This window comes from Bos grunniens, chromosome 13 (genome assembly GCF_055505025.1).
Source record: "Bos grunniens cultivar Pamir isolate PY7600 chromosome 13, Bosgru_T2T1.0, whole genome shotgun sequence".
NCBI lineage: Eukaryota > Metazoa > Chordata > Mammalia > Artiodactyla > Bovidae > Bos > Bos grunniens.
In genome coordinates, this window is record NC_141177.1 from 41,027,383 (window position 1) to 41,052,222 (window position 24,840).

The 24,840-nt window shown below is 49.5% G+C and overlaps 1 protein-coding gene across 4 annotated transcripts in view; it reads right to left on the minus strand.

Moving 5' to 3' along the window:
• Positions 1-1,217: 1,217 nt before the first annotated feature.
• The window catches only part of SYNDIG1 (synapse differentiation inducing 1), a 103,285-nt gene continuing 79,662 nt past the window's right edge, over positions 1,218-24,840 (minus strand). For all 4 annotated transcript variants that reach the window (XM_086331188.1, XM_086331190.1, XM_086331189.1 and 1 more), the window contains exon 4: positions 1,218-2,371. In XM_086331188.1, the coding sequence (XP_086187314.1) occupies positions 2,213-2,371 (159 nt within the window). In that variant the 3' untranslated portion in view covers positions 1,218-2,212. The remainder of the gene's footprint in view (positions 2,372-24,840) is intronic.

Below are 24,840 nucleotides of genomic sequence, written 5' to 3' on the forward strand. Positions count from 1 at the left end.
TTCACACAATGGCTCACGATGAATGAATTGGAGAGGCTAAGTAAAAAGGACGGGAGGGTGGCACCAAGCCTGGGGACGGGTCCTCAGGGCCTGTGACCACCCATCTCTGCACCCGGCGGCTGAACGTGGCCTCCAGCCTGTGTTCACCAGCATCCTCTCTCATCACCCTCACTGAGAGATGAGGACCAAGAAGTGTGCCCACCTGCCCAGGATCACGGCTGAAACCTGGGTTGGTTCGGTCCCAAATCCAGCCTCTCTCATCAGGCTACTCTGACTCTTCCAGAAATCTCTGGGCTTCTTCCATATATCCTGTTTTGAGTGTGGTTGGTTTGCTGTTGGTTTTTATTTATTTTGGCCACGCTGTGTGGCATATGGGATCTTAGTTCCTCGACCAGGGATTGAACTTGTGCCCCCTGTGTTTGGTCCACGCTGGCTGGTGGACCACCAGGGAAATCACTAGGGTGTGTGTCTGGAGCATCCATAGATTCAAATGCCTGATGGAGCTCAGTTTTGACCGAGAAAGGCAGTGCTAATAATTTTCAGAATGGGTGCATGCTAAGTCGCTTCAGTCATGTCCGACTCTGTGACGCTATGGACTGTAGCCTGCCTGGCTTTCTGTCCATGGGATTTCCCAGGCAAGAATAACTAGAGTGGGTTGCCATTTCCTTCTCCAGGGGATCTTCCTGACCCAGGGATCGAACCTGTGTCTCCTGCATTGCAGGCAGATTCTTTACCATTGAGCCACCAGGAAGTGTTTAAGGTTGACGAGAAGAGCAGCAGGTGAGGGGATCAAACCTGATCCCTTATCCCAGGACCGTGGTTCTTAATTTCCACTGCACCCTGAAATCACCAGGCTGCACTCTTGATCAATCACACAAGATTTCTGGGGCTGGGACCCAGGAAGCAGGGCCCTCCTAAGCACCATGATTGGAACCACTGCCCTGGAGCGATGGCCTCCGCATGCGCTGAGGTCTCAGGATAAAAATATTTACGGACATGTTCACGTGGGAACCTCAGCGCCTCATGCTGTGACCCTCCTGGAACCCCCAGGACGCCCCACTGCTGCTGCTGGTGGCTCTGCAGTCACTTTAACAACAAGGAAGCTTTGGTGAAACCCAAGGATTGATATTAATCAGAAAGAAAAGGTCTAAGCAAAACAAAAAAACCTAGAAGATAATTTTTGTTAAATAATGAACACTCGTGAAACAGCCATGAAATGGTATTAAAATGTCTGTGATTACTTATTTCTCAGCATTCATCTGATAACTGAAGCAGCAGGAAGCAATAGTTGCACTTAAAAAAATGACAAGAAAATAGCTATTCATTTAGTCGTGTCCTCAGTAAGATCACTAGTGTCACCGTCGTCACCAAGGTGTCAGCAGGTGGGGAGAAGCGTACCCCGGGGTGTCCGCGGCTCCTGGGCCTGGAGTTCCTGGAGCAAACCTGCGTCCTCCAGGGAGAAGTCTGGGGAGGGGCTGGCCTGCCCCGGCCCCAGATCAACGAGGACCCCAGGACTGCATATTGCTGCATGGTGGCTGCGGAGGTGGGACGTGTTCCAGAGGAGGCCTGACATTCCTCGGCCGGGGACAGCGTGGAGGGAGCGACGTTCTGGGCCTGGGGGCGATTCTGGTTTTGCATTCTCAGGGCTGGACTCGTCTGAAGATCTGTGACAGCTGGGGGTCCTTCCAGCAGCTTCTCTGTCTCTCCCCCTACCGGGCCTATTTTCTTCCCGCAGGGAAGGTGCGTGGATGGAGGGGGCGGTGCTGCCAGTGGAGTCAGGCAGGGCCACCGGCAGAAGAGCATGTGTCCCCTGCCCTCTTCCTGTTGCACCATATTCCAAAATAAATAAATAAATAAATGAACACATGTTCCTGTTTGTCTGTTGCTAATGCTCTGGCATCCTGGGCACTGGCCATTAATCCACCAGGATCCATGCGAAGACAGCCTTGAGGGTCAGGATCTTCGGAGCATCCACTGGGAATGGGTCAGCGGTGCCCCATCTGTCCCAAGCTCTACACAGTGCTGTGAAAATGATATGAAAGGGTGAAAACAAAGGGAATCCATAAATCCCAGGGCTTCGTGGCGTCATTGGCGATGACTTACACTGTAACAGCCTCACACAGGTATATCCACCTGTGTGTCCACCCTGGCCAGCCCTGCTCCTCTGCACCCGCACACGACTGGCCCAGGCTCCTCGTGTGCCCGGGGAAGCTCATAGGTGGTTGCTTTTGGAGAGGTAGGCGATGAGGGCCACGGCCACGCCCACGTAGATGCCGGTCCCTATGGTGATGGAGAGCACGGCCAGGAAGAGGGCCCGCCGGGAGCTGGTGCTGGCCTGGTGGAAGTCCCCCTTGGCCACGGCTTTGTTCGTCTGCAGAGGGAGGAGGGAGAAGAGAAAGGGAGCGAAGATGAGCGAGGGGAACAGAGAGCAGACTGGCCAATGGAAGGCCATGCGCGCTCCCAGCCTATGGGAGGGGAGGCAGAGGTGCTGTCACTCACCACTGTTCCACCCCCGCCCCCCCACACTCCGCCCCTGCCCTGCAAGGCAGGCAAAGCTTAAAAGAAAGAAAGCGAAGCCCCAGGGATGCCCAGGCCGGCAGTGGTCAGCTGAGCACCAGCCACTGGAGTCCTGGGTCTCGGACACCAGGATGGAGGGTGGGGACGTTACAAGTTGGTGCCTCCTTCTGCCCGGTAGACACTCGAATGATAGTTCTACAGTGTGTTCACACTCACCTCCTCTGGTCCTTACAGCATAGGGGCCCACAGGGAAGAAAACTGTAGTTCTTATACCTGGAGGGGAATCTGCCATCTAAGATTGTCCAGTCCACTCCTCAGCCAGTGTCCGGGGATCTGTGTACCCCAAGCCCCCTTTCTGCCATGGAGGGGGTGGCACCCCCTCTCACCAGAAAAATGACTCTGGGTGAGACCAACACCTCTATTTCTGGTCACCCAGTTGCACAACGACACGTTGGTTTCACTAGATCCACGTTCTGCGGGGCCATGAGTTGGAGGGGAGCATGGAGGCTTTGGGTGTTGTGTTGGATTTGGTGCTTTGTGGCGGTGCCCACCTCTCCACCACCAGCCCCATCCTCCTTGTCCCCTTGACCAGGGAGGCACTGGGCTGTGGGGACTGTACATGATTCAACTGTGACATCATGGAGGGCCAGCCCCCTGAGTGATGGCAGGTGAGGGTGGAGGCCCCCCAGGGCAGGTGCCCCTGGAGCCCCAGGGGATGGCCAGGAGGGCTGACCCCAGGCAGGGGGCAGGAGTGTCCTCATCAAGGCAAAGGTGGAGCCTGCTTCTCAGGTGGGACATCTCGACTCCCTGAGGACCCATCTCCAGAGACCAGCCTCTCACCAGATCACACTTCCGTGTGTGTTGCGTGTACGTCTACGTCTACATTTTGTGGGCAGGATGGGAGGTGGCATACTGTTTACTCAAACAGTAAACTTGATGTGGTCAGAGGGCAGACTCAGAGGTCACTAGGAAATGGCTTTCTGTCCTCTGTGGTCCTCCCGCACCCATTCAATGAGATGTCGGCTGGAGAAAGGACTCCTTCCTTCTCTAACTTCTGGATCTTGAGATTTTATGTCTTCGTTCTCAATCTGGGGTCTTGGAAGTGAGCCTGAGGACTCCCTGTGGATGATCTTTGATGAAGTGGAGGGAAGGAAACACGGAGGGAAGCTCCCAGGACAAGAGTGACCCTCTTGGGACTCTTGGTGGCGAGCCATCCCTGCTGGCATGCCTCACCCCAAAGGGGCAGACCCCACGGAGGCAGGCCGGGGGTGGGGACAGACCACTGTCCCAGGAATGGCTCAGGTTTGCCCCACAGAGTACATCATAAAAAAACAGAGCTACATGCCACCCGTAGAATGGCTGCAAGGGAAAGAGACACAGCGGAAACCCATACTCTGATTTGATCCCGTTGAAAGTGTGAATTCCTGTAGATGGAGAAGAAAACAAATGAGAAGTTGAGGCTATTGTCATTAAATTGATTAAGGAGGAGTAGGCTTGTGGGCTGATTAGACTACTTGGGAAACGGAGCACTTGTTATAGCTGGATGTATAGACACACACATGCCACAAGCGTTACCCCTCCTCCGCCCTCCCCGGCAGGCGCGCAAGGGAAATGAGGCGTTTGTGTACCAAAGACACCTTCAAGAATGTCTGTAGCTATACTGACCGTTATAGCCCTGACCTGGAAGTCATCCCAACATCCAACCACAGCAGAAGAATAGATAGCAATGATACCTGATGCAGGGGGCTTCCCAGGTGGCTCAGTGGTAAAAAATCTGCCCACCAAGGCAGGGGAGCTCTGTTGTGATGGAGGCGCTTAAGTCTGTGCCACCCAGCCTGGTGGCCACAGTGATGGAGGTGGTTAAGTCTGTGCCGCCCAGCCTGGTGGCCACGAGCCACCTGCGGCTACAGAGCAGTGGGGTTGTGATGAGTGTGACTGTGAGTTTTTAATATCATCCGATTTAAATTAATTAAAATGTAAATAGCCAAACGTTAGAGGCCACCATGTTGGGTAGCAGACACCCAGAAGAAATGAGTGGAGGGTCCCACGGGGAGCAGGGAGGAGAGGAAGCCCACAGGAAGGGGGCAGGATGAACCCAAAGGAGGTGGAAACCCGGGAGGGTTGGTTCAGGCATCAGTGCTGGGGAGCTGTGGGGGGTGGGGTGTCCCTGCAACCAGAAACTGTTCCACATACACATCTGCCTCTGCATTTACCTGTGTATTTGTTTTGGTGGCTCAGTGTCAGGTGGAGATAATGAAACAGAGGCAAGATAAAGGAGGCTGGGGTGACCCTGTGAGGTGGGAAAGCCCATGAAATCTCCAGATGATGGGGGCCTTAGGACTGGGGCGTGGAGTGAGCATGCTGGCCGGAGCCCACTGGCCTTGCTCCCAGATGGAATCTCTCAGGGGCTGATGCTGGTCTCCAGGTCTCAGTGACACATGGCAAAGCCCAGAGCTCCATCTCTGCTGGGGGATACCTCCCCTGAGCTCCCTACCCTCCGGGAGATGATGCTCCCAGGGTCTGGCACTGGATTGATTTTCCCATAAGCTTTTGCCAAAGTCCTCATTTTCTTTGGCTAAAAAATACCTACTGTTGTTTGAGGTTCAGGAAAAACATGACTTTCTCTGCAATATATCCCTGCTTTGATTTTCTTGCTTTCTTTTTTTGATCACATGGGTTGGGGGATCTTAGCTCCCCGACCAGGGATCAAACCTGGGCCCTGGAAATGAAAGCATGGAGTCCTAAGCACTGGACCACAAAGAAGTTCCCATTGTTTTGTTTTTCTTATGGTATTTTGTATTTTTATTGTTAATGTTATTTCTATGGTCTCTTATTTTAGGGGCAAGAACTGCTAAGGTTGGATGAGTCCACATCCATGTGGCTCTCTGCTCGGGTTGAGGGGCCAGGTCCAGGCACAGCTGGGGCAGGACAAGGCTGGTGCCAGACTCCCACCTCCAAGGAGCGTGAGGGACGCACTCTCTGCCTCCCAGCCATCTCTCTGGAAATTTAGAGCACTCTGGGCACTTTATGGCTCATTTTTCCTCTAGCACCAATATCTGTCTGGCTGGATTACATTTCTTTGCATTATCGCAAAGCTGATTTCCCTTATTTATTATTGTCTCCTGCTCGCTGTGCGCCAATGGGCACTTGGAGCTGCGTTGGGGGAGGAGGTGATTGTGTGGCGGTTTAACAGGCTCCTTCGGGGAGGGAGACCCTCTGCGGCCATGTCTCACTCAGCCCCACACGTGCATTTCTTATGTGTGTTCAGTTCCACTTGCATTGCTATGACCCCTCTCTCCTGCTTTTATTTATTTTTAAAATTTTATTTATTTTAAATTAAAGGATAATTGCTTTACAGTATTGTGTTGGTGTCTGCCATTCATCAACCTGAATCAGCCATAGGTAGACATATGTCCCCACCCTCTTGAACCTCCCTCCCACCTCCCTCCCCATCCCACCCCTCTAGATTGCCACAGAGCTCGGGTTTGAACTCCCTGAGTCATACAGCAGATTCCCATGGGCTATCTATTTTACATAGGGTAATGTCTGTTTCCATGTTACTTTCTCCATATATCCATATAAAGCAACTTTTCTATTTTAACCCATTAAGAAAAATAAACCTTGTTAGTTAGGTCTGAATGGCAGATAGATCAGCTATGAAACAAATGTATCCCCCATGAGTGAATGAAACCTGATGGGAGCACAGCCCCCCAATCTGGCCTTGGCTTGGGTCACAGATGGAACCCAGGCCTTAGGACCAGGGCGTGGAGTGGGCATCCTGACCGGGGCCCACTGGCCTTGCTCACAGATGGGATCTCTCAGGGGCTGATGCTGGGCTCCACATCTCAGTGACATGTGGCAAAGCCCAGAGCTCCATTCCTGCTGGGGGATACCTCCCCCGACGCCCCTACCCCTGGGAGACGATGCTTTCAGGGTCTGGCACTGGACTGAATTTCCCACAAGCTTTTGCCAAAGGAGGGGCTTCTTATGGTGGCATCTGAGGGCCCCTGGCAGGAAGGTCGTTTTGTAGGGAAAACGACAAAAACATCAGCAGGAGCAATGGCCCCTGTGCCGTCTTATGTGGACGCCTGAGTGGCCTTGTCTCCATCCTCCATCCTTCAGCTGAGCTTGGAGGAGTCCCAGACCTCATGGCTCCTGAGAGGCACCCCCTCCCTGTGCTGCTCCTCCCTCCCTGCAGGCCTCTCCCCGTGCTGGTCACCGGGCCCTGCCGGACAGAAGCCCGCCTTGGTTTTCCCTGATGACGAATCATTATGAACTCGTGCTTAGCTTAATATAGGCACAGATGGATACATACAAAAATAATTTTACAAATAGACTATTTCTATATACAAAGATGTTGTCGCTGTTCACTCAGTAAGTTGTGTCCAACTCTTTTGTGACCCCATAGACTGCAGCCTGCGTCCAACTCTTTTGTGACCCCATAGACTGCAGCCTGCCAGGCTCCTCTGTCCATGGGATTTCCCAGGCAAGAATAATGGAATGGGTTGCCATTTCCTTCTCTAGGGGTAGACACATGTATTTCTACATATAGAACTAATAACATGTGAGTATACACAAGTGTATTTCCTATTTCCTAGCTCTGTTACCAAGAAAATCCAGAACCAATGACACACCAGTAGCAATAAGCACACCCAGTGCCTAGATTGCGGTTTCTAAAACCATTTTTCCAAGAGAAGGGACTAGACCTCCATGGGGAAGTGGCTGATTTTACAACTTGGGCAGGAAATACATGAGATGAGCCTGGGGCGGCATTTTAGAGTACAGAAAAGGAGAAATACCCCAAGATCAAAAGGAGAGGGGCATGTCAGGGGGACATAGGAAATTCTCCTAATGGCCAAGGGACAAAACATTGGGTTGGCTGAAAAGTTCACTTGGGTTTTTCTGTAAGGTAGTATGGAAAACCCAAATGAACTTTTTGGCCAACCCAATAATGTAGTATTGGATTATAAGTCAAAGTGTAAAATAAACATCCATACTGATATTTGGTATGGATGGTTGATCCATACTGATAAATAAATGATCAGATGGATCAGTTCACTGGAGAGAAGAGACAAATCTTCCATACAGACAAATTCCAAATCATCTAGGTAGTTCCTCTACCTTCAGGGAAGTAAAGCACAAGCCCCACCCGTGGACAGAGGGTGGCACAGTGACTTCCTAGGGCTGAGGATGAAACAGAGAGGGGAGGAAGAGTGACCTCGAGGTGGAGAAACCCAACAATCACAACCCCGACCAGGTGACCAAGGTCAGCATCTTCAGCGACAGATCATGTTGATGGGGTACAGCCCTGACCTTCACCTCTGTGCTTCTCTCCAAACCTGTAACCCCAGTCTAAGCAGGAGGAGCGCATCCAACAGCATCCCATGCTGTACCCAACCAGGTCTCCTCGCAGCTGTCAGTCATCAGAAACAAGGGACACCTAAGACATGGTCACAGCCCAGAGGAACCCAAGGAGGTCTGACCACCCAGTGCTGGGTGAATCCTGGATGGGACCTTGGGGCAGAAACAGGGCACCAGGCAGCTGCTAAGGCGATCTGGACAGGGCGCTTAGAGTACGATGATGTGGTAATACCGGTCATCACCTGGGACAGACGAGCCCCACGTGAGATGCTGATGAGGAAGCCGTCAGTTCTGCACCACCTCCGTCCATTTCCTGCAGAGCTAAACTGGCCTAAGATAAGCCATTCATTTAAAAGGCAGGGTATGGATGGGGCAGGTGAGAGGCCTGACAGGTGCACGTTCCCTGGGCTCCATCCTTGAGAGCCTGGGGGAGGCAGGGGGAGCTTGGGACAAACATACCTGCTCAAATCCAGCCCTGGTGGGATCTTGCTCAGCCCTTGAACTAGTTACCATTTCTCTGAGTGTCTGGTTCTACTTCTTCCCTAAAGCAGAGTTATAACACCTGTCTAGTTGGTATGTGATGATGTCAGCACAGGACAACCTGACTTACTGCTCTGCGGAAGAGCCACACAGACAATTTACTTGCCTGGTCTCACTTCCTCCTTCCTGACACCACAGAGAATGACTGTTGTTAATATTGGTTTCCATGAATATACCTTTAATACAACAATGAATTATGAAGATGTTCAAACACACAGAAAAGGGAAGAGGTCAGCTGAGGGATGGAGGATGGAGACAAGGCCACTCAGGTGTCCACACAAGACGGCACAGGGGCCGTTGCTCCTGCTGATGTTCTTGTTGTGTTCCCTACAAAATGACCTTGCTGACAGGGGCCCTCAGGGCCATAGAAAGCCCCTCCTTTGGCCAAAGCTTGTGGGAAGTTCAGTCCAGTGCCAGACCCTGGGAGCATGGTCTTCTGGGGGTAGGCAGGTCAGAGGAGATTAAAGATCTTTAAAACCCAAGAGGGGAAAATCAGGCCTTTCTCTTTACATACCCCTTGGGGACAAGAACAATTCTTGAGAACAAAACCATCAGAGCCAGGAGTTCTGGATTCACACCTAAACCACCGTTTATCTTGACGCTGCCCTTGGCCCTCTAGCTCCCTTGGCTGGTCTGTCGGTTGGTTTGTTTTCAGCAGCCATCACTTTTGCAGATTTTCATCCAGCGGTGAATTAGAAAAACATACACTTCTGTTTTTACCTTCCACCATATTGCTGCTTTAAACATAGCTGCACGTTTATCAGTGATTGTGCTTCCTTTAAACAATCCACTTTTGCATCTGCAGCTGGAGGTGAGGGCTACCAGCTGGGTCCTGAGGCCCTGGGGGCAAAGTCCTCGGCCTTGGGCGGGGGGGCAGTTCTGCAGTCCCACTGGGATCGCTGTTCCCTTGTAGAGCCTGTGTTCCAAAGGCAGGTCAGGAGGGTCTGTTTCTCAGCCCTTTGATGAACGCTGGCAATGGCTTCCACCTCCTGGTCACGGGAGGGGAAGGGAGGGCACGTTCTGTCTTTTCACTCAGGAAGCGAACTCCCCCGAAGTCCCCTCTTCCCGGTGAGTGGTCGCACTGGGAGTCTGGTTCCACGTCCAGCTCTTTGGCCGAGTCTTTTCATAATGACCCGTGTCCACCTCTCTGCCCAGTCCGCAGCCTTCCCCATCTGCCTGTAGCAGGGCTTGCATCTCCTTCCCCTCCTATGGGATGGCTGGCTTGTCCCACTGCATCCCGGCCTCTCTGTCACAACCTGTCCCTCTTGGCCTGTCCTAGAGGTGCTCAGCTGGTGAGCCCTGCCCTGCTGGTTGCTGGATCTCTGGACAGTGCTTGCCGGGGGGATATCTGCTCTGTTTTTTGCTGGTTTGTTTTGTTTCTGGAACACCTGCTTCTCGTTCCCTTGATTTGAAACTTTGTGACTTGGTTGGTACCACATCTAGGAGGTAAGCACTGGAGAAGACTCACCCCGTGGCCGGAGCCCACATCATGGTGGAGATTTCTAGGTCAGTAAGAGGGTTCACGAAGAGGATCCAAGGGTCAGATGGGATCCCGAGGACAGACCTCTCTCAACTGGCAGGCTCACCTTACCCATCTCGCCAGCATTGTTGCTTGTCTCAGGGGAGAGATTGTTAGAGTGAAAGGAAGGGAGCGTGGGGGGACTCCAGGAAAACCCTGCTCTGGGCAGAAGGGGTTTTATGTTGCTTTATATTTAACTGGTATCGCGGGCTTCCCTGGTTTGTATGTAGGGCTGCAACATCTGTCCAGACTGAAGGAAAGGTGTGCTGGCTCTGTCTGGAGGTGAACTCACCAGACAGACCATTTCCAGGCCTGCCTCCTTGGTGAATATTTACAGTGGCAAGGAGCTTGCTGCAGGCCCCCGAGCATACCATGTTCACATTAACCTTGGCCCATCCCTCACTCCTGATTTCCTGGGGGACGAGGACCAGAGCAGAAATACGAAGAACCACCAGAAACGATGGGAAAGATTGTTCTGAGCTGTGGATGCCAATGGCAACTTTACTGACCAAGAAGAAAACAGGAAACTTCACAAGAGTCATGGTGTACACTCCAGGACCTTCCAACATACCATAGTTTCTCATGGATTCATTCCAGAAGCGGGGAGGTGGTCGTGAGCCCCTGTCTCTGGAAGCCGGCTCATCTCTCCCAGACCCTCGTCCTCTCTCGGCTGCAGGAGACCTGCTTCCTCCCGGAGGCGCTGCTGTTTGCTGCGTTCTTTCCCCCAAACACTCGTGAACTATCCAAAGGAAAGGGCAACGTCCCGCCGCTCTTCCCAGGTCATTCCAAATGTCAGTTTGAAGCTACCACACTACATCTCAAGGGCTTCCCAGGTGGCTTAGTGGTAAGGAATCCGCCTGCCAAAGCAGGAGACTCGAGTTCAATCCCTGGGTTGGGAAGATCCCCTGGAGGAGGAAATGGCAACCCACTCCAGTATTCTTGCCTGGAGAATCCACAGACAGAGGAGCTTGGAAGGCTACAGTCCAAGGGGTTGCAGAATCGGACATGACAGAGAGGCTGAGTCCATTGCCCACTACATCTCTTCCTGGGTTTCCAGCCTTCCTTGACTTCACATACACAGGACCCCAGGCCAGCCCTTAATTCTCAGCCTCACCCCCATGGATGACATGGGGGTGACTGTGACATTCCCCAGTAAACCTTCTCCCCACTCATCAGAAGCCTCAGTCATTACTCTTCCAGATCTTGCTCACTGCTCCATCTTGCTGTCCTCTATCTCTGTGGAGTCTTATTCTTTGTTGCTCTTTATGGCTTTTCACTTGAATTCAGTGTGTGTAGTAGTAAAATCACTGCAGCTGATTGTTTCGGAACCACCTACCTTCTGGTCAGGAGATTCCACAGCTTGGGGGTTCTAGAAACAAGGGGTGCTAGGAGTGGTTCTAGGAGTAGGTGGTGCTCAAAACTGGTCCCGAAGGCTCAGAACAAGGGGGATGATCCCCACTCATGGCCCTCATCAACACACAGGCTGGGAAGAAGGGCCATGTGGCGCTCCACAGGGAAGATGCTCCAACCCACCCAGACTCTAGGTTCACAGCTGGTGTTTGCTTCAGAAGAGCCCTGGCCACCCCCAAAAGCTTCCCACAAGCCCTGGTGGCTGGGGCGAATTCCTCTCCTTTTTCCCCCACAAGGGATTTTTTCCATCGGAAGGGGGCTGAGCAGCTAAGGACGGCTCGGGAGCTGGAACAGGGAAGCTGTGTCCATGATTCGCCCACATCCACCGCCTTCACTCATTTCCCTGGTTCCCAGTGGGGACCTCTCCCCTCTCACCCGAGCGCGTTAAGTACAAATGATCGAAAATGGTTTAATATCCACATTGTACACCCAGGGCATGAATAAAAGATCTAGAGACACACCACAGCGGAGAGCGCTGTTCTTCCGTTTCTTCCTCTCCACCTCTGCTCTGAGGCTGGAGGATCTCCATGCCCAGTGATGGGAGCACCTTATCCTCTGTGAGCATGTATACTGTCGACTGGGGTCCTGCTCCTGGGGAAGATCCGGAGTCCTGAGGGGCCCCCTCCTTACGATTCCTTCACCTGGACATCAAACACAAGCTCACAAAGGTCCCTTCTACTTTGGGAGCAAAGTATCTTGCTGTTGAGAATTGAAAGTTTTCCCATGTCTAAGGATGAAGGTGAAAACCAGTGTCAGCTCCAGGCACTGGGATGGGGGAGACGTCACACTTTTTAGCTGTTGGAAGACCGACCAAGAGAAAGACTTTCTAAGAGCAGGGAAACACCATCTTGCTCAAAAGACTTCAGGATATGGAGACGCCTGAGTGTCCTGGCCGCATGTAGACCCCATCCCAAATACATAAAAATGTCTAAGACGGGCCCAGACGCTGAGAGCTAGTCAAGGTTTCCAGGTGATTCCAATATACAGCCAAGGAGGGAACCATTGTTTGCACAGAGAGATGGCAATTCAAGGGGAGTCAAGTCTCCTTGCTTTCAAGGAATTGGTCATTTCATCTGGGTTACTGAATTTATGGGCACAGAACTCTTCAATCTGTTGAAATCTCTTATTCTTCTCTTAAAGTCCAGGGCATCAGTAGTGACAACCCTTTCTTTCCTGGTACAGGTAATTTCGTTCTTTCTCTATTGGTTAGCCTGGCTAGCAGTTTATGGAGAAGGCAATGGCACCCCACTCCAGTACTGTTGCCTGGAAAATCCCATGGATGGAGGAGCCTGGTAGGCTGCAGTCCGTGGGGTTGCACAGAGCCGGACATGACTGAAGCGACTTAGCAGCAGCAGCAGCAGCAGTTTATGAATTTTATTGACTTTTTCAAATTGCATTGATTTTTTTTTCCTTTTTGATTTCTTTCAAAGAGCTGGGTTTGGATTTTGTTGATTTTCTCTGTTTTCCCATTTTCAGTGTTAATTGATTTCTCCTCTAATTGTAGCTATTTCCTTCATTCTGTTTGCTTTAATTTACTCTTATTTCTGTAACTTCTTAAGGTGGCCCCTTAGGTTATAGATTTTAGATCTCTCTTTTTCTAATATATGTATTTAATGCTACAAATTTCTCTCTACATACTGTTTTAACTACATCCCACACATTTTAATGTTTTATTTTCATTTAGTTCAGAGTATCTTTAAATTTCCCTTGAGATATCTTTGACCCACAGGTTACTGAGAAGCATAGTTTTAAAGTGCCAAGTATTCAGGAAATCCCAGCTACCTTTCTGTTATTGACTTCTATTTTAATTCCTGTGTGTTCTAGAATGAACTTTATATTTTTTTCTTTAAAGTTTTTTAAAAATTAATTTTAATCAGAGAATAGTTGCTTTACAATTTTATGTTAGTTTCTACTGTACAGAAAAGTGAATCAGCTGTATGTGTACATATAACCTCTCTTTTCTGGATTCCTTCCCATTTAGGTCATGACAGAGCAGAGTAGAGTTCCCTGTGCTCTAAAGGAGGTTCTCATTAGTTTTCTGTTTTATGCACAGTACTGTATATGTGTCAATTCCAATCTCCCAATTCCTCCCACTCCTCCCTTCCTTTCCCCCTTGGAATCCATACATTTGTTCTCTACATCTGTGTCTCTACTTCTGCTTTGCAAATAAGATCATCTATATTATTTTTCTAGACTCCATATGTATGTGTTAATATATATTTAACAATGTTTAAGGACTGTTTTTTGGTCCAGGGTACAGCTTATCCTGGTGAACGCCCCATATGCTCTTCAGAAGCATATGGGTTTGGCGGTGCTGGCTGACTGACAGAACTGTTCAAGTTGTCTATATCTTTACTGATTTTCTGTCTACTTGATCTATCAAGTACTGACAGAGGGGACTGAAGTCTCCAACTATAATTGTATCTATTTCTTCTCTCAGTTCTGTAGTTTTGCCTCATATCTCAACTCTGTGGTTAGTGCATTCACTTTAGTTTACAATTGTTATTTCTTCTTGGAGAATCAATCCCTGTATCATTATGCGACATAACCTGTTTATTCTCAATAATCTGCCTTGTTCTAAGGTCAACTTTGTATGACATTAACATAAGATACTCCAGATTTATCTTGATTTTTGTTAGCATAGTATATACCTTTTCCCATATCATTGCGTTTAGTATTTTCAATCTGTCTAGGCTTTATATAAAAGTTTCTTTAAATGTAGGCTGCATATAGTTTACAAGTAGACAGCATATAGTTGGATCTCATTTTTTTAAAACCAATCTGATAATCTCTGTGTTTTAACTGGCGTGTTTAGACTAGACAAATCATTTAACATATAAATGATTATTAATATAATTGAGGACTTCCTCAGTGGCTCAGTGGTAAAGAATCTGCCTCAATGTAAGAGCCACAGATGACACGGGTTCGGTCCCTGGGTTGGGAAGATCCCCTGGAGGAGGGCATGGCCGCCACTCCAGTATTCTTGCCTGGAGAATCCCGTGGACAGAAGAGCCTGGTGGGCTACAGTCTATAGGGTTGCAAAGAGTTGGACATGACTGAAGTGACTTAGTGCATATGCACACACACACACACACACACAATATAATTGAATTAATTTATCATCTTTGTATATTCTTGCATTGCTTTATTTCTTTTTTCATTCTTTTCAGTCCTGTCTGGTTTTAACTGAGCATTTTGTGATTCCATTTTACCTCCTCTATTGCCTTATCATTTATACTTCCTTTTAAAATTCATATCTCAGCTGCTAAGCCTACTATTTGAAACACAGCACCATGTTGTTGCAAGTATAGTGCTGGTACCTTATGATGGAATATTCCCCAAATCACTCCTCTCACTCTCTCAAAACCATTGTCACTTTTTAACTTTTACATGTTCCCTAATTGCCAGAGCATGGTTACTATTACTGCGTTTTTTCCTATTCTTGCTTTAAACAGGCAGCACTCTTTTAGATAAATTAAGAAAAATAAAAATAAAAATTATATCTCACTTTTATTTATTCACTTTCTGCTGTTCTTTTTTAAATCAATGTAGATCCGGTTTTCTGACCCATGTTGTTTTCCTGATGCCTGAAGACCTTGACTGTTTTTCCTAGACCTCAGGTCTGCTGGCAGTGAATTCCCCCAGTTGTTTATTTGAAATCATTTTTATTTATCCTTGACTTTTGAAGGATATTCTCCCTGGATATACACCCAGGTTGGCAGGTTTTTGTTTATTTGTTTTGTTCTCTCAACACTTTCAAGATTGAGTTCATATTCCTAGTTATGCGGATTTTGAAGAGAAACCAGCCACAACTTTTTTTTCTAAAGGAGGGATTTTATTTTTTCAATTTTTACTTATTTATTTATATGGCTGTGCCAGGTCTTAGCTGTGGCAGGCAGGATCTTCAATTGTCATTGCAGCAAGCAGGATTTTCAGTTGCAGCAGGAGAACTCTTAGTTGAGGGCTATGAGATCTAGTTCCCTGAGCAAGGACTGAACATGGGCCCCCTGCACTGAGACTTCGGAGTCTTAACCACTAGACCACTAGGGAAGTCCTTTGGCCACAATTTTTAATCCTTGTTTCTTGGTAGGTAAGGTGTTTTATTCTCCTTTTTGGGAATCTTCAAACATTTCCCTTTGTTTTCAATTTCTTACACTTTAAATATAATACATGTAGGTTTTGTTGTTGTTGGTTTTTGCTTGTTTGTTTAATTCTGCTTGATGCTCTCTCTCTGCCTCTTGGAACAGTGATTTGTCACTAACATTGGAAAACTCTTGGTATTATTTCTTCAAATACTTCTTCTTCTTTTGGTATTCCAATTACACGTGTTACACCATTTCCTGTGGTCTCACAGCCCACAGTTCTTGGATGTTCTTTTTTCACTGTATGTTTCAGTTTGGGTAATTTCTTTTGGCCCATCTTCAAATTCACTGATTCTTTTCTCAACTGCATCAAGTCTACCAACAAAACATTTTCATTTCTGTTACTGGTTTTCACTTCTAGCACTTCTTTTAGCTTTTATCTCTCTGCTGACATTACACAGATATTCACGCGTCGTCTACCTTTTCTTTTAGACCCTTTAACATATTGGACACAGTTATTTCAAATCCTCTGTTTGATAATTTTAACATCTGAGCCATAATCAATTTGATTCTAATGATTGCTTTGTCTCTTCAGACTTTTCTGGACATCCAGTATGCCTTGTGATCTTCTGTTGATAGACATCTTTATAGGGAAGTAGATATTAAAGCAAACAGGCCTTTTGAGTGAGTGTTTATGTTAATCTGGCCAGACGTGGAGCGTGTTTGACGTTTGTCATAGCTCAGAATTTTGTTGTACCCAAACCTTCACAGTCTTCTAATGTCCTTATTAAAATTGTTTATTTATTTTTTGATTAACTTGTTTGACCGTATCAGGTCTTAGTTGTGGCATATGAGATCTAGTTCCCCAAACAGGGATAAAACGCGGGCCCCCTGCATTGGCAGCTCAGTGTCTTGGCTACTGGACAACCAGGGAAACCCTAATGTCCTTATTTTTGTCTTTCCTCTTGGCTTTGGGACTTCCCTGTGTCCTGCTCCTTAAACAGAGTATATGTCTCATGCCTCCCACTCACATCCATGGTTATCATGCTGGAAGCTTAAATCCACAAGATGGAAAGGTGTGGGGGAGGGAAAGCTCTCTGATCTACTAAGTCTTGTAATTGGAGCACGCAGTTGGTCAGGGGTGTACTCCACAAAGAGGGATGAACTCGTCTTGTAACTAGAGCACACAGTTGGTCAGGGTGTATTCCACAAAGAGGAATGAATTCCATGATCTTTCTGTCCCTCCTCCAGAGTAAGATCGCTCCCCACATCAAAAGCCTGCCAGAGACCACCCAGCATCAGCTATGACTACAAAGGAAGTAATGAGATCCCAGCAGACCCACCAACAAAGGGAAATGAAGCCAAATCACAAAAGAGTTATTTCAAAATATGAATAAGCAGGATGCCGACTTAGAAATGCAGTATTTGAGTAAATCTGAGAGGATATATCTTGTAAATGGCCACTTAACAGCACAAGGGAACCAAATCGGTTTTACTGGTGTGCTCAGCCAAGCTCAAACCTTTGAAGCACAAGGCACTTATGATGTAATAAATTCTTTACTTAAGTGAAAAAGTAAATATAACAAGCTTTCCTAGTACTCTGCTTTTAGAATCACAAATGAGATGCATGTTGAAGATAAATAAACGCTTTAACATGAGTGTCTTTTGTTGAGACAGTTTCTATTTCTTTCCCTACACACACATACTGGAAGGCTGTAGATATCTGAAGAAATATGTTAACTTATTTTAAAAATCATGTAGAGACTTCCCTGGTGGTCCAGTGGTTAAAAATCCACCTGGCAAAACAGGGGATGTGAGTTCAGCTCCTGGTCTGGGAAGATTTCACGTGCCACAGAGCAATTAAGCCCCTGTATCACAACTACTGAGCCTGCCTTCTAGAGCCCGTACTTCACACAAGAGAAGCCACCACCCCGAGAAGCCCATGCCCACAACTCGAGAGTAGCCCCTGCTCGCTGCGAGCAGCGGTGAAGACCCAGCACAGCCAGAAGAAATCATTTAGCATATTTAATACTGTCATTTAGCCTTACCAGCATAGTGCTGTTTGCTAATTGAAAATTCACAAGATTCTCAGCCCTTCTGTCTTCACTAGGCAAAGTGTTTATCATCAGTGTCATGCGTGCCAACTTGCATTTGATAAGTATAATTGTGTTGGAGTAAAAATACCCTTTACTTTTTACTGTAATAATGCCATGACCTCATAAACTAGAAGGCATTTTAGGTTTCAGAGGGTTTGCTAATTTCATGTGTTCTTTCTGAATATAGTATTTAGGAAAGAAAGCTGTTCTATCCTTTTTCATTTCATTTCCTGTGAACCTAAGAGTATCACAGTGTTATGTATCTAATTTTCTTCCATCCCTGTCAGTGCAGCTATGACAGACTGTATTTTCCCCAGGGTGGTAGCTGCGATGTTTTCCATTCCTCACAATCTTCTAGAGTTGTGACTCTTATGTTCCCTCCCACCAGTCTGGGTGGACCATTACCAAGGCCTCGGCCGGCAGCGTCTGGTGGTGGTGATGCGGCATGGCTTCGGAGACTGGGTCTTACCAAGGTGTCGTGCTCTGTCCTGGTATTGTGGGACACTCACTTTGGGAGTCCAGCTGCCACGCCATGAGGAAGGTCAGATCAGCCAACATGGAGGGACACATGGAAAGGCTGTGTAGTGGGTGCTCCTGTGGACAGATGTGAAGTCCCAGCCAACAGCTAGCATCAGTGCCCAGACGTGGGTGTGACGAAGCCACAGATGTCCCGGCCTTGAGAGACCCCAGACACAATGAGCAGAGACAGGCCTTCCCATAGTGCATCCTGGATTCCAACCATGAGCATGGTGTTCAGTTCAGTTCCGTCACTCAGTCGTGCCCGATCCTTTGCGACCCCATGAATCGCAGCACGCCAGGCCTCCCTGTCCATCACCAACTCCTGGAGTTCACTCAAACTTATGTCCATCGAGTCAGTGATGCCATCCAGCATCTCATCCTCTGTCGTCCCCTTCTCCTCCTGTCCCCAGTCCCTCCCAGTATCAGAGTCTTTTCCAATGAGTCAACTCTTTGCATGAGGTGGCCAAAGTACTGGAGTTTCAGCTTTAGTGTCATTCCCTCCAAAGAAATCCCAGGGCTGATCTCCTTCAGAATGGACTGGTTGGATCTCCTTGCAGTCCAAGGGACTCTCAAGAGTCTTCTCCAACACCACAGTTCAAAAGCATCAATTCTTGGGCACTCAGCCTTCTTCACAGTCCAACTCTCACATCCATACATGACCACAGGAAAAACCATAGCCTTGACTAGACGGACCTTTGTTGGCAAAGTGATGTCTCTGCTTGTGAATATGCTATCTAGGTTGGTCATAACTTTCCTTCCAAGGAGTAAGCGTCTTTTAATTTCATGGCTGCAATCACCATCTGCAGTGATTTTGGAGCCCCCCAAAATAAGGTCGTTTTATGCCTAGAGGTGCAGGGTGGTTGGCTTTGCAGAAATGACTGGATCGGCACCCAAAATAAAAGGCAGAGGCTTCTCAGAAAACCAGGGGCAGGTGTGGTGTGTCAAACACTTTCACTGCAGAACCAGGCAGGGGGCATGGAGACTGCGAGTGTTTGAGGAGACCACACCAGCCTCCCTGAGGCAGCAGGACTCACCCCTTCTGTAGAAGTCTTGGGGCATTTCTCTGGGGAGGCTGGGGTTTGTACCTCGTATTTCTTGGTGCACGTCTAATGAGTCCACTTAGACATGGGGGCCTCAACTTGCCAGTGTTCTGTGGTCCCTGCAGGGTCTAAAACCCTGCAGAAGGCTCAGGGTCACGTCTCCTCTGCCCTAGCACTGGAAACTCCACCCTCTGTGAGTTTAGACATGAAAGTGTGGCTGGGTCACACCGCAGGGATTCGGGGTCAGGCGTGTTCTGGTCACTGCCCGGGATATGGTCCTTTTATCTCTGGAGCTTTGTAGTCAGATAAGCTCATTAAATAAGAAAAGTTAGCCAGTAAGGGCTAGACTGGGGCTTCCATGGTGGGTCAGTGGTAAAGAATCCTCCTGCCAATGCAGGAGACACGGGTTACAGTCCATAGTGTCGCACAAGAGTCGGACACGGCTAAATAACAACACAATGACAACAAAGGCTAGACTATTACACAGTGACAATATGATATCTCTCTGACTTTACAAACCTTGCAAGCACAGTATATGGGTAAGGTCCTTAAACTCATGTGTGTGTGTGCACATGTATGGCCCCATTTATGCCTCGTAAAGGCCAGTTCCTGTGAGACTGTCGGTGGACACGAGCACAGGAAGGGCAGATAGAGGAGAGAGGGGAGAGCTGTCTTGGGCCCACAGACTTTCTCTCTGTTCCTCCTTTTTTTAAAAAAAATATTTTCACTTTATTTCTTTTTAAGTCTTTATTGAATTTGTTACATATTGCTTCTGCTTTTTGTTTTGGTTTTTTGGCCCCAAGGCATGTAGGATCTTAGCTCCCTGACCAGGGATCAGACCTGCATCCTCTTCATTGGAAGGCAGAGTCTTGACCACTGGACTGCCAGGGAAGTCCCTCTGCTTTTCCTTTCGTTGGTGTGTCTGCCCCTTTTGGAAGCAGTCTTTTTCAATAGTCTCGCCACCCTCTTCTCCACTCTCCATTGTAAAAAACAAGCAAAATCTTTTGGAGGAAAGTGCCTTTCTGGCGGAGGAATCAGAAACAACAGGCTAGTCTGAATGTCACTCTTCCCTGGGCCCACCCCTTCCAGACAATTCCTTTTGCTGGGTCCCACCTCTGGGTCAGGTACAAACTGGCTGACCTCTGTCTTGCTTTTCTCATCACCTCCTAGAAGCCGAGGAGGAAAGGACACCGATGAATGGCGTGCATGCAGGGACCTGCCACCTTCCGTTCACTTAACGACTGCTACACCGAGAGGATAGCCTGAACCCTGACAAGGGACCGTGGGCCCCGGGGGGCCCGGGGTGCCAGCTCAGAGAGGCCCGGCCAGTCCAGGTCCTTCCCAGCCACCAGGAATGGTCAAGTTCAGCTAAGGGTTCCAACAATTCAGATGCCTGCTCTAAACACACACTTTTCCACTTTTGCAGTGTAAGTGATATATTATACACCTTAAATTTTTGTCAGTTATACCTCAATAAAGCTGGAAAAAGTGATAAACCTAAGACCACAGCCTCCCTGTAGACCCTCTGGCAGTTCTAAGTTACAGGGGCTTCAAACAAGGGCCCCAGGGCTCAGGTGTGACCTCCACCTCCAGCTATGCCCCCAAGGTCTGCTCCTCCTCCTGGAAGAATCTGGGACTTTGCAGAGGCCGTAACTGGAGGAAAGGAGTGCTTCCTCCGTGCCATTTGATGACTCTCTTTGCTGTTGTTTCTGGAAGATGCTCCTGAAAGCTGACACGCAAAAGCTGGGCGCCGGTGGGGGTACGGGGTGGAAGCAAAGGAAGAGGGGAAGGAGAGAGAGGGAAAGAAGTAAGAGCGTCTTCTACAAAGAAGAAAGGTCACTGCAGCTATTTCCAGCGTGTAACATATTCCATTAGCTTTATTATGTGGAAGACATTAGCATTACGCACGGCGGGAAGGGACATTTTCATACAGAGCATCTTTTGCCAGCTTCAAAGATGAGAGCGAAATATGAAGATAATGGGATGATGTCTTTCTCTCCTCGGGGCTTTTGGGCTGGCAGAACAACAGGCTGGAAGGAGCATACTATATGGACCAGAAGTGACCCTGGCAAGAAAAGGACATTTAGGCTCAGCCCTCGATTCTGTCGTCCCGGTTCTGACCCGCAGCCATGCTGCAGGACCACCTTTCTGGCCCCTCTGGGAGCCCCTTCAGGGCTCCACCAGGACCATCTGGGGCTAGGGGCCATTTTCACAGTGGGGAGAAATGCTAACTTTCAGTTGGAAGTTGGTGAACATCACTATGAACTCATTTCCCACAAGCCCATGGATGACCCTGCTGGCCTGTCTGCCTGCCCTGGTGGGATCTAGGACCTACCAGCCCCCAACCCCTGCCCCCGCCAGGTGACACTACTGGTAAAGAACTCGCCATTCAATGCAGGAGATGACAGGGACATGGGTTCGATTCCTGGGTCAGGAAGATCCCCTGGAGGAGGGCATGGCAACCCACTCGAGTATTCCTACCTGAAAAATCCCATGGACAGAGGAGTCTGGAGGGCTACAGTCCATGAGGTCACAAAGAGTCAGACACAACTGAAGTGACGTAGCGTGTACGCACACACGCGCATGCCTCCACTAGGGGAGGAGGGTGCGGAGGGGCAGACCACCCAGCTGTCCATACTTCCTGAGCTGAAAGAGGGTGTCCAGGACTCTGGGGAGAGGAGGTGGTGGGGACAAAAGTGGGTGCTACCTCAGGGATGGTGTGTGGGGATGACAGCGTCCTGTGTCCCCAGCAAAGCCACCTATGAGGGGAGGCCCTGGAGCGGAGGACCTCGATCTGTGGGTCCGTGAACAGGACAAGCGGGCTCAGGGGGTTCCCGGTGCTCGGCCTCTATGGGAGTGTCCCCCCAGGCTACATCCCCCGGTGTTAGGGTGTCCATGTTTAAAGGAGCGTCACATGACTGTGGGGAAGCATGATGGACAGAGCCAGGGGGGCTGACTAAATGGATGTTAAAATATCACAAGGACGCTGCTCACCTACTTAAGGTACTAATGTCATTAAGACTTCGACAAAGAGGCCACTGAAAGAACTTCTTCAAAAAATAAGCCACTGACTTCTATGGGACAGAAGAAGACGTTGGGGGCAGTACTGCTGCAGTGGAAATGTCTGAGCATCCATGCTTTCTAGGACTTTTCTCTTAAGGTATCGTTACCTTCTGTTCATTTCTTTCCCTGACACGCCTGTTGGGCTATACTCATCTGCCTGTAATAAATAACTCTATTGCGAGCATTTAAATGGTGAGCAGGACTCCTCCTTGACAACAGCTTGTCAGCGAGGACTTTAACCATGTGTCTGTCTTATCTGTTCATGGACTGCCTCCAAGAAGGACTGAGGAAGCCTGACTGTCTCCTGAAGGCCAGTGGCCCCTTCTCATCCCGTTTCCCAGCTGTTTCCCAAGGTCTCAATGAATTCACTGTCCCATCAGGGCATCGCCTCAGCTCAGGAACTCATTTCAGTTAAGGAGAGCGGGCGACTTGGGGAAGAGCTCTCTCATTCAGGCCCCTTGTTCCTGGACCTGCTCCCCTGTTTCTGTCTTCACACCAACCAGGCAGACAACTGGAGTGTGTTTACTAGACTCCTATTTAGGCCACAGACCACAAATAGCACACCCTGGAGATGCAGCTGACTGGACAGCGAGGCAGCCCCCCATCCGTCCACAGCCCATCGTGAGCTGAAACCCTTCTGCCACGATTTCTGACGACAGACTATCATTATAATTCTATCCTGGGAGCTAAGGGGAAGAGCTCTGAGTTTAGATAAATTTAGAAATATAGCTAAGCCCGATTCTGCTTGAAGCCTTCCCCTGGATTTTGAATTCTGTTAAGTTCCTGGGAAATAAAGTTAATCATCTTGCAGGTTCATAAAGGTTGTGCCAAGAGCACTTTTATGTCCTGCCGCCCGGGCCGTTCTTCAGTTTTATGGCTTGTGGGGCACCCGCGTTGTGCCTGGGATGTCCCATTTCTCTGCTGGGAGACAAGTGCAGCAGATGGGCTCTGGTGGGGGTCGAAGTCTTCCCGATTAGATGGCTGGGGCGTTTAGGGCACACCCGATCCTGTCCTGGCACCAAAGGGCTAAGTCCTCTGTCCTGAGTAAAGGCAGCCCTCCCTAGTCTCTTGGCTGGAGCCAGACAGCTCCTGTCTGCTGGGGAAGTGTTTGCTATCTAGGGAAATGAACCCAGTCACTCTGGGTCTCCCTGGTCTCAGGGTGATGATATAACAGGGAAATTTCAGAAAGAACTGGCCTTTCTCATGAAAGGCTCTTATGCCAAGAATGGAGGCAAGTGGAACTTGTCTGCATTTAAAGTCAGGTGCTTATCAGCTTGATGATAAACAGATGTAATATTCACGGGGCAGTATTTCCTTGTTACTGATATCAAGCGGCCTTGCAGCTGTCAGCACAGATGTGACAGACTCGGACAAAGCAGGGGCACCCACAGGTACATCTGGTTATAGCTCAGAACTCCTGAGTTACAGTCCTCTCTTCCTGGACTGTATTTCTTCAGATGCTGGTGAAGTGTGGGTCTGGCCTGATTCTCTGTGAATCCTGCATTCAGAGCCGGTCCCCACACCAATGAGGTGGGAGCCATGGAACAAAACAGCCAGAAATGCCCGGCACGTTTCCCTGATGGTCCCCCTTGCATATCAGGGTCACAGTGTGCCCGCACAGAGCTGTGAACACTGAGGGGTCCTCTGGGCCAAGAGAGGCCTCCTGGGAGGTGCTGGGGCCTGGTGGTGCTGTAGGGGTGGGTTGTGGGGTCCTGGGGGTCAGACACCTAAGTCCGGGCCCAAGGGGCTCTGGGCTCCAGGTGGGGGGCACTTGCTATTCTGTGGGCTGCGGAGTCACTGAGGCCTGTGAGCTGGGGACCAGCCTGGGCCCATCCGCACATGGGGCCCCGAGAGGAGAGGCGCTGGAAACAGGGTCCTGAGCTGGGACAGCGAAGGCCTCAGAAAAGGGGCCATGAGATCAGGAATCGGGTGAAGGGGCTGACAGGGGAGTGGTGAGGACGAGGCTGGTACCCGGAGGGTGCGAGGAGTCAGAGCCCAGTGAATGCAGTGGACAGGAGGCAGACAGGGAGGCCTGGGCATCTGTGTGCTGTTTGCAACCTTGAACGTGGGCCAGTGCTGCATCTATCCACAGAGGAAAGAAAACACTCTCCGCTGGCATCCAGAGCACCCTGAGCACCTCCAGGTCTGGGTCTGGGCCTGCGAGCGGATTCCAAACTCTCCTCCTGGACTGGTGATGGGAGCCGACCTGGGGCAGAGACAGCCCTCGGACCACGGAACCAAGCCACCTGCTCCTGCACCTGCTGCCGCAGATGAACACACGTGCCTCCAGAAGGCCAGGCTGCGGACGGCGCTTCCCTGCACCCGGGGCACCCGCCTCCCCGGGGAAGCCCCAGGACAGCTTTGGGAAGAGAGGCCACGCACCCTGAGGGGACCTGTCGCCCCGGGGGCTCCAGCCTTCTTCAGACTCCAGCGGGTCAGCTGAATTCTGGCCCCCCATCTCCTGATCTGAAATTCATGCATAATAAACTGACTTTCACAGTGAGCCGTCCTTGTGAGACACCTGCCAGTTATCTGAAAACCAGCTTAAGGGTCAGAGCAATCAGGTGTATTCTCTGAGTTGGATCGGTACGCATTCCCTGTGCGACGTGACGGGCACAGATGCACTCCCAGTGCCCCCGACGGGCGAGGCCCAGGACGTCTTACATGGACACGGAGGGCCCTGGACGAACATT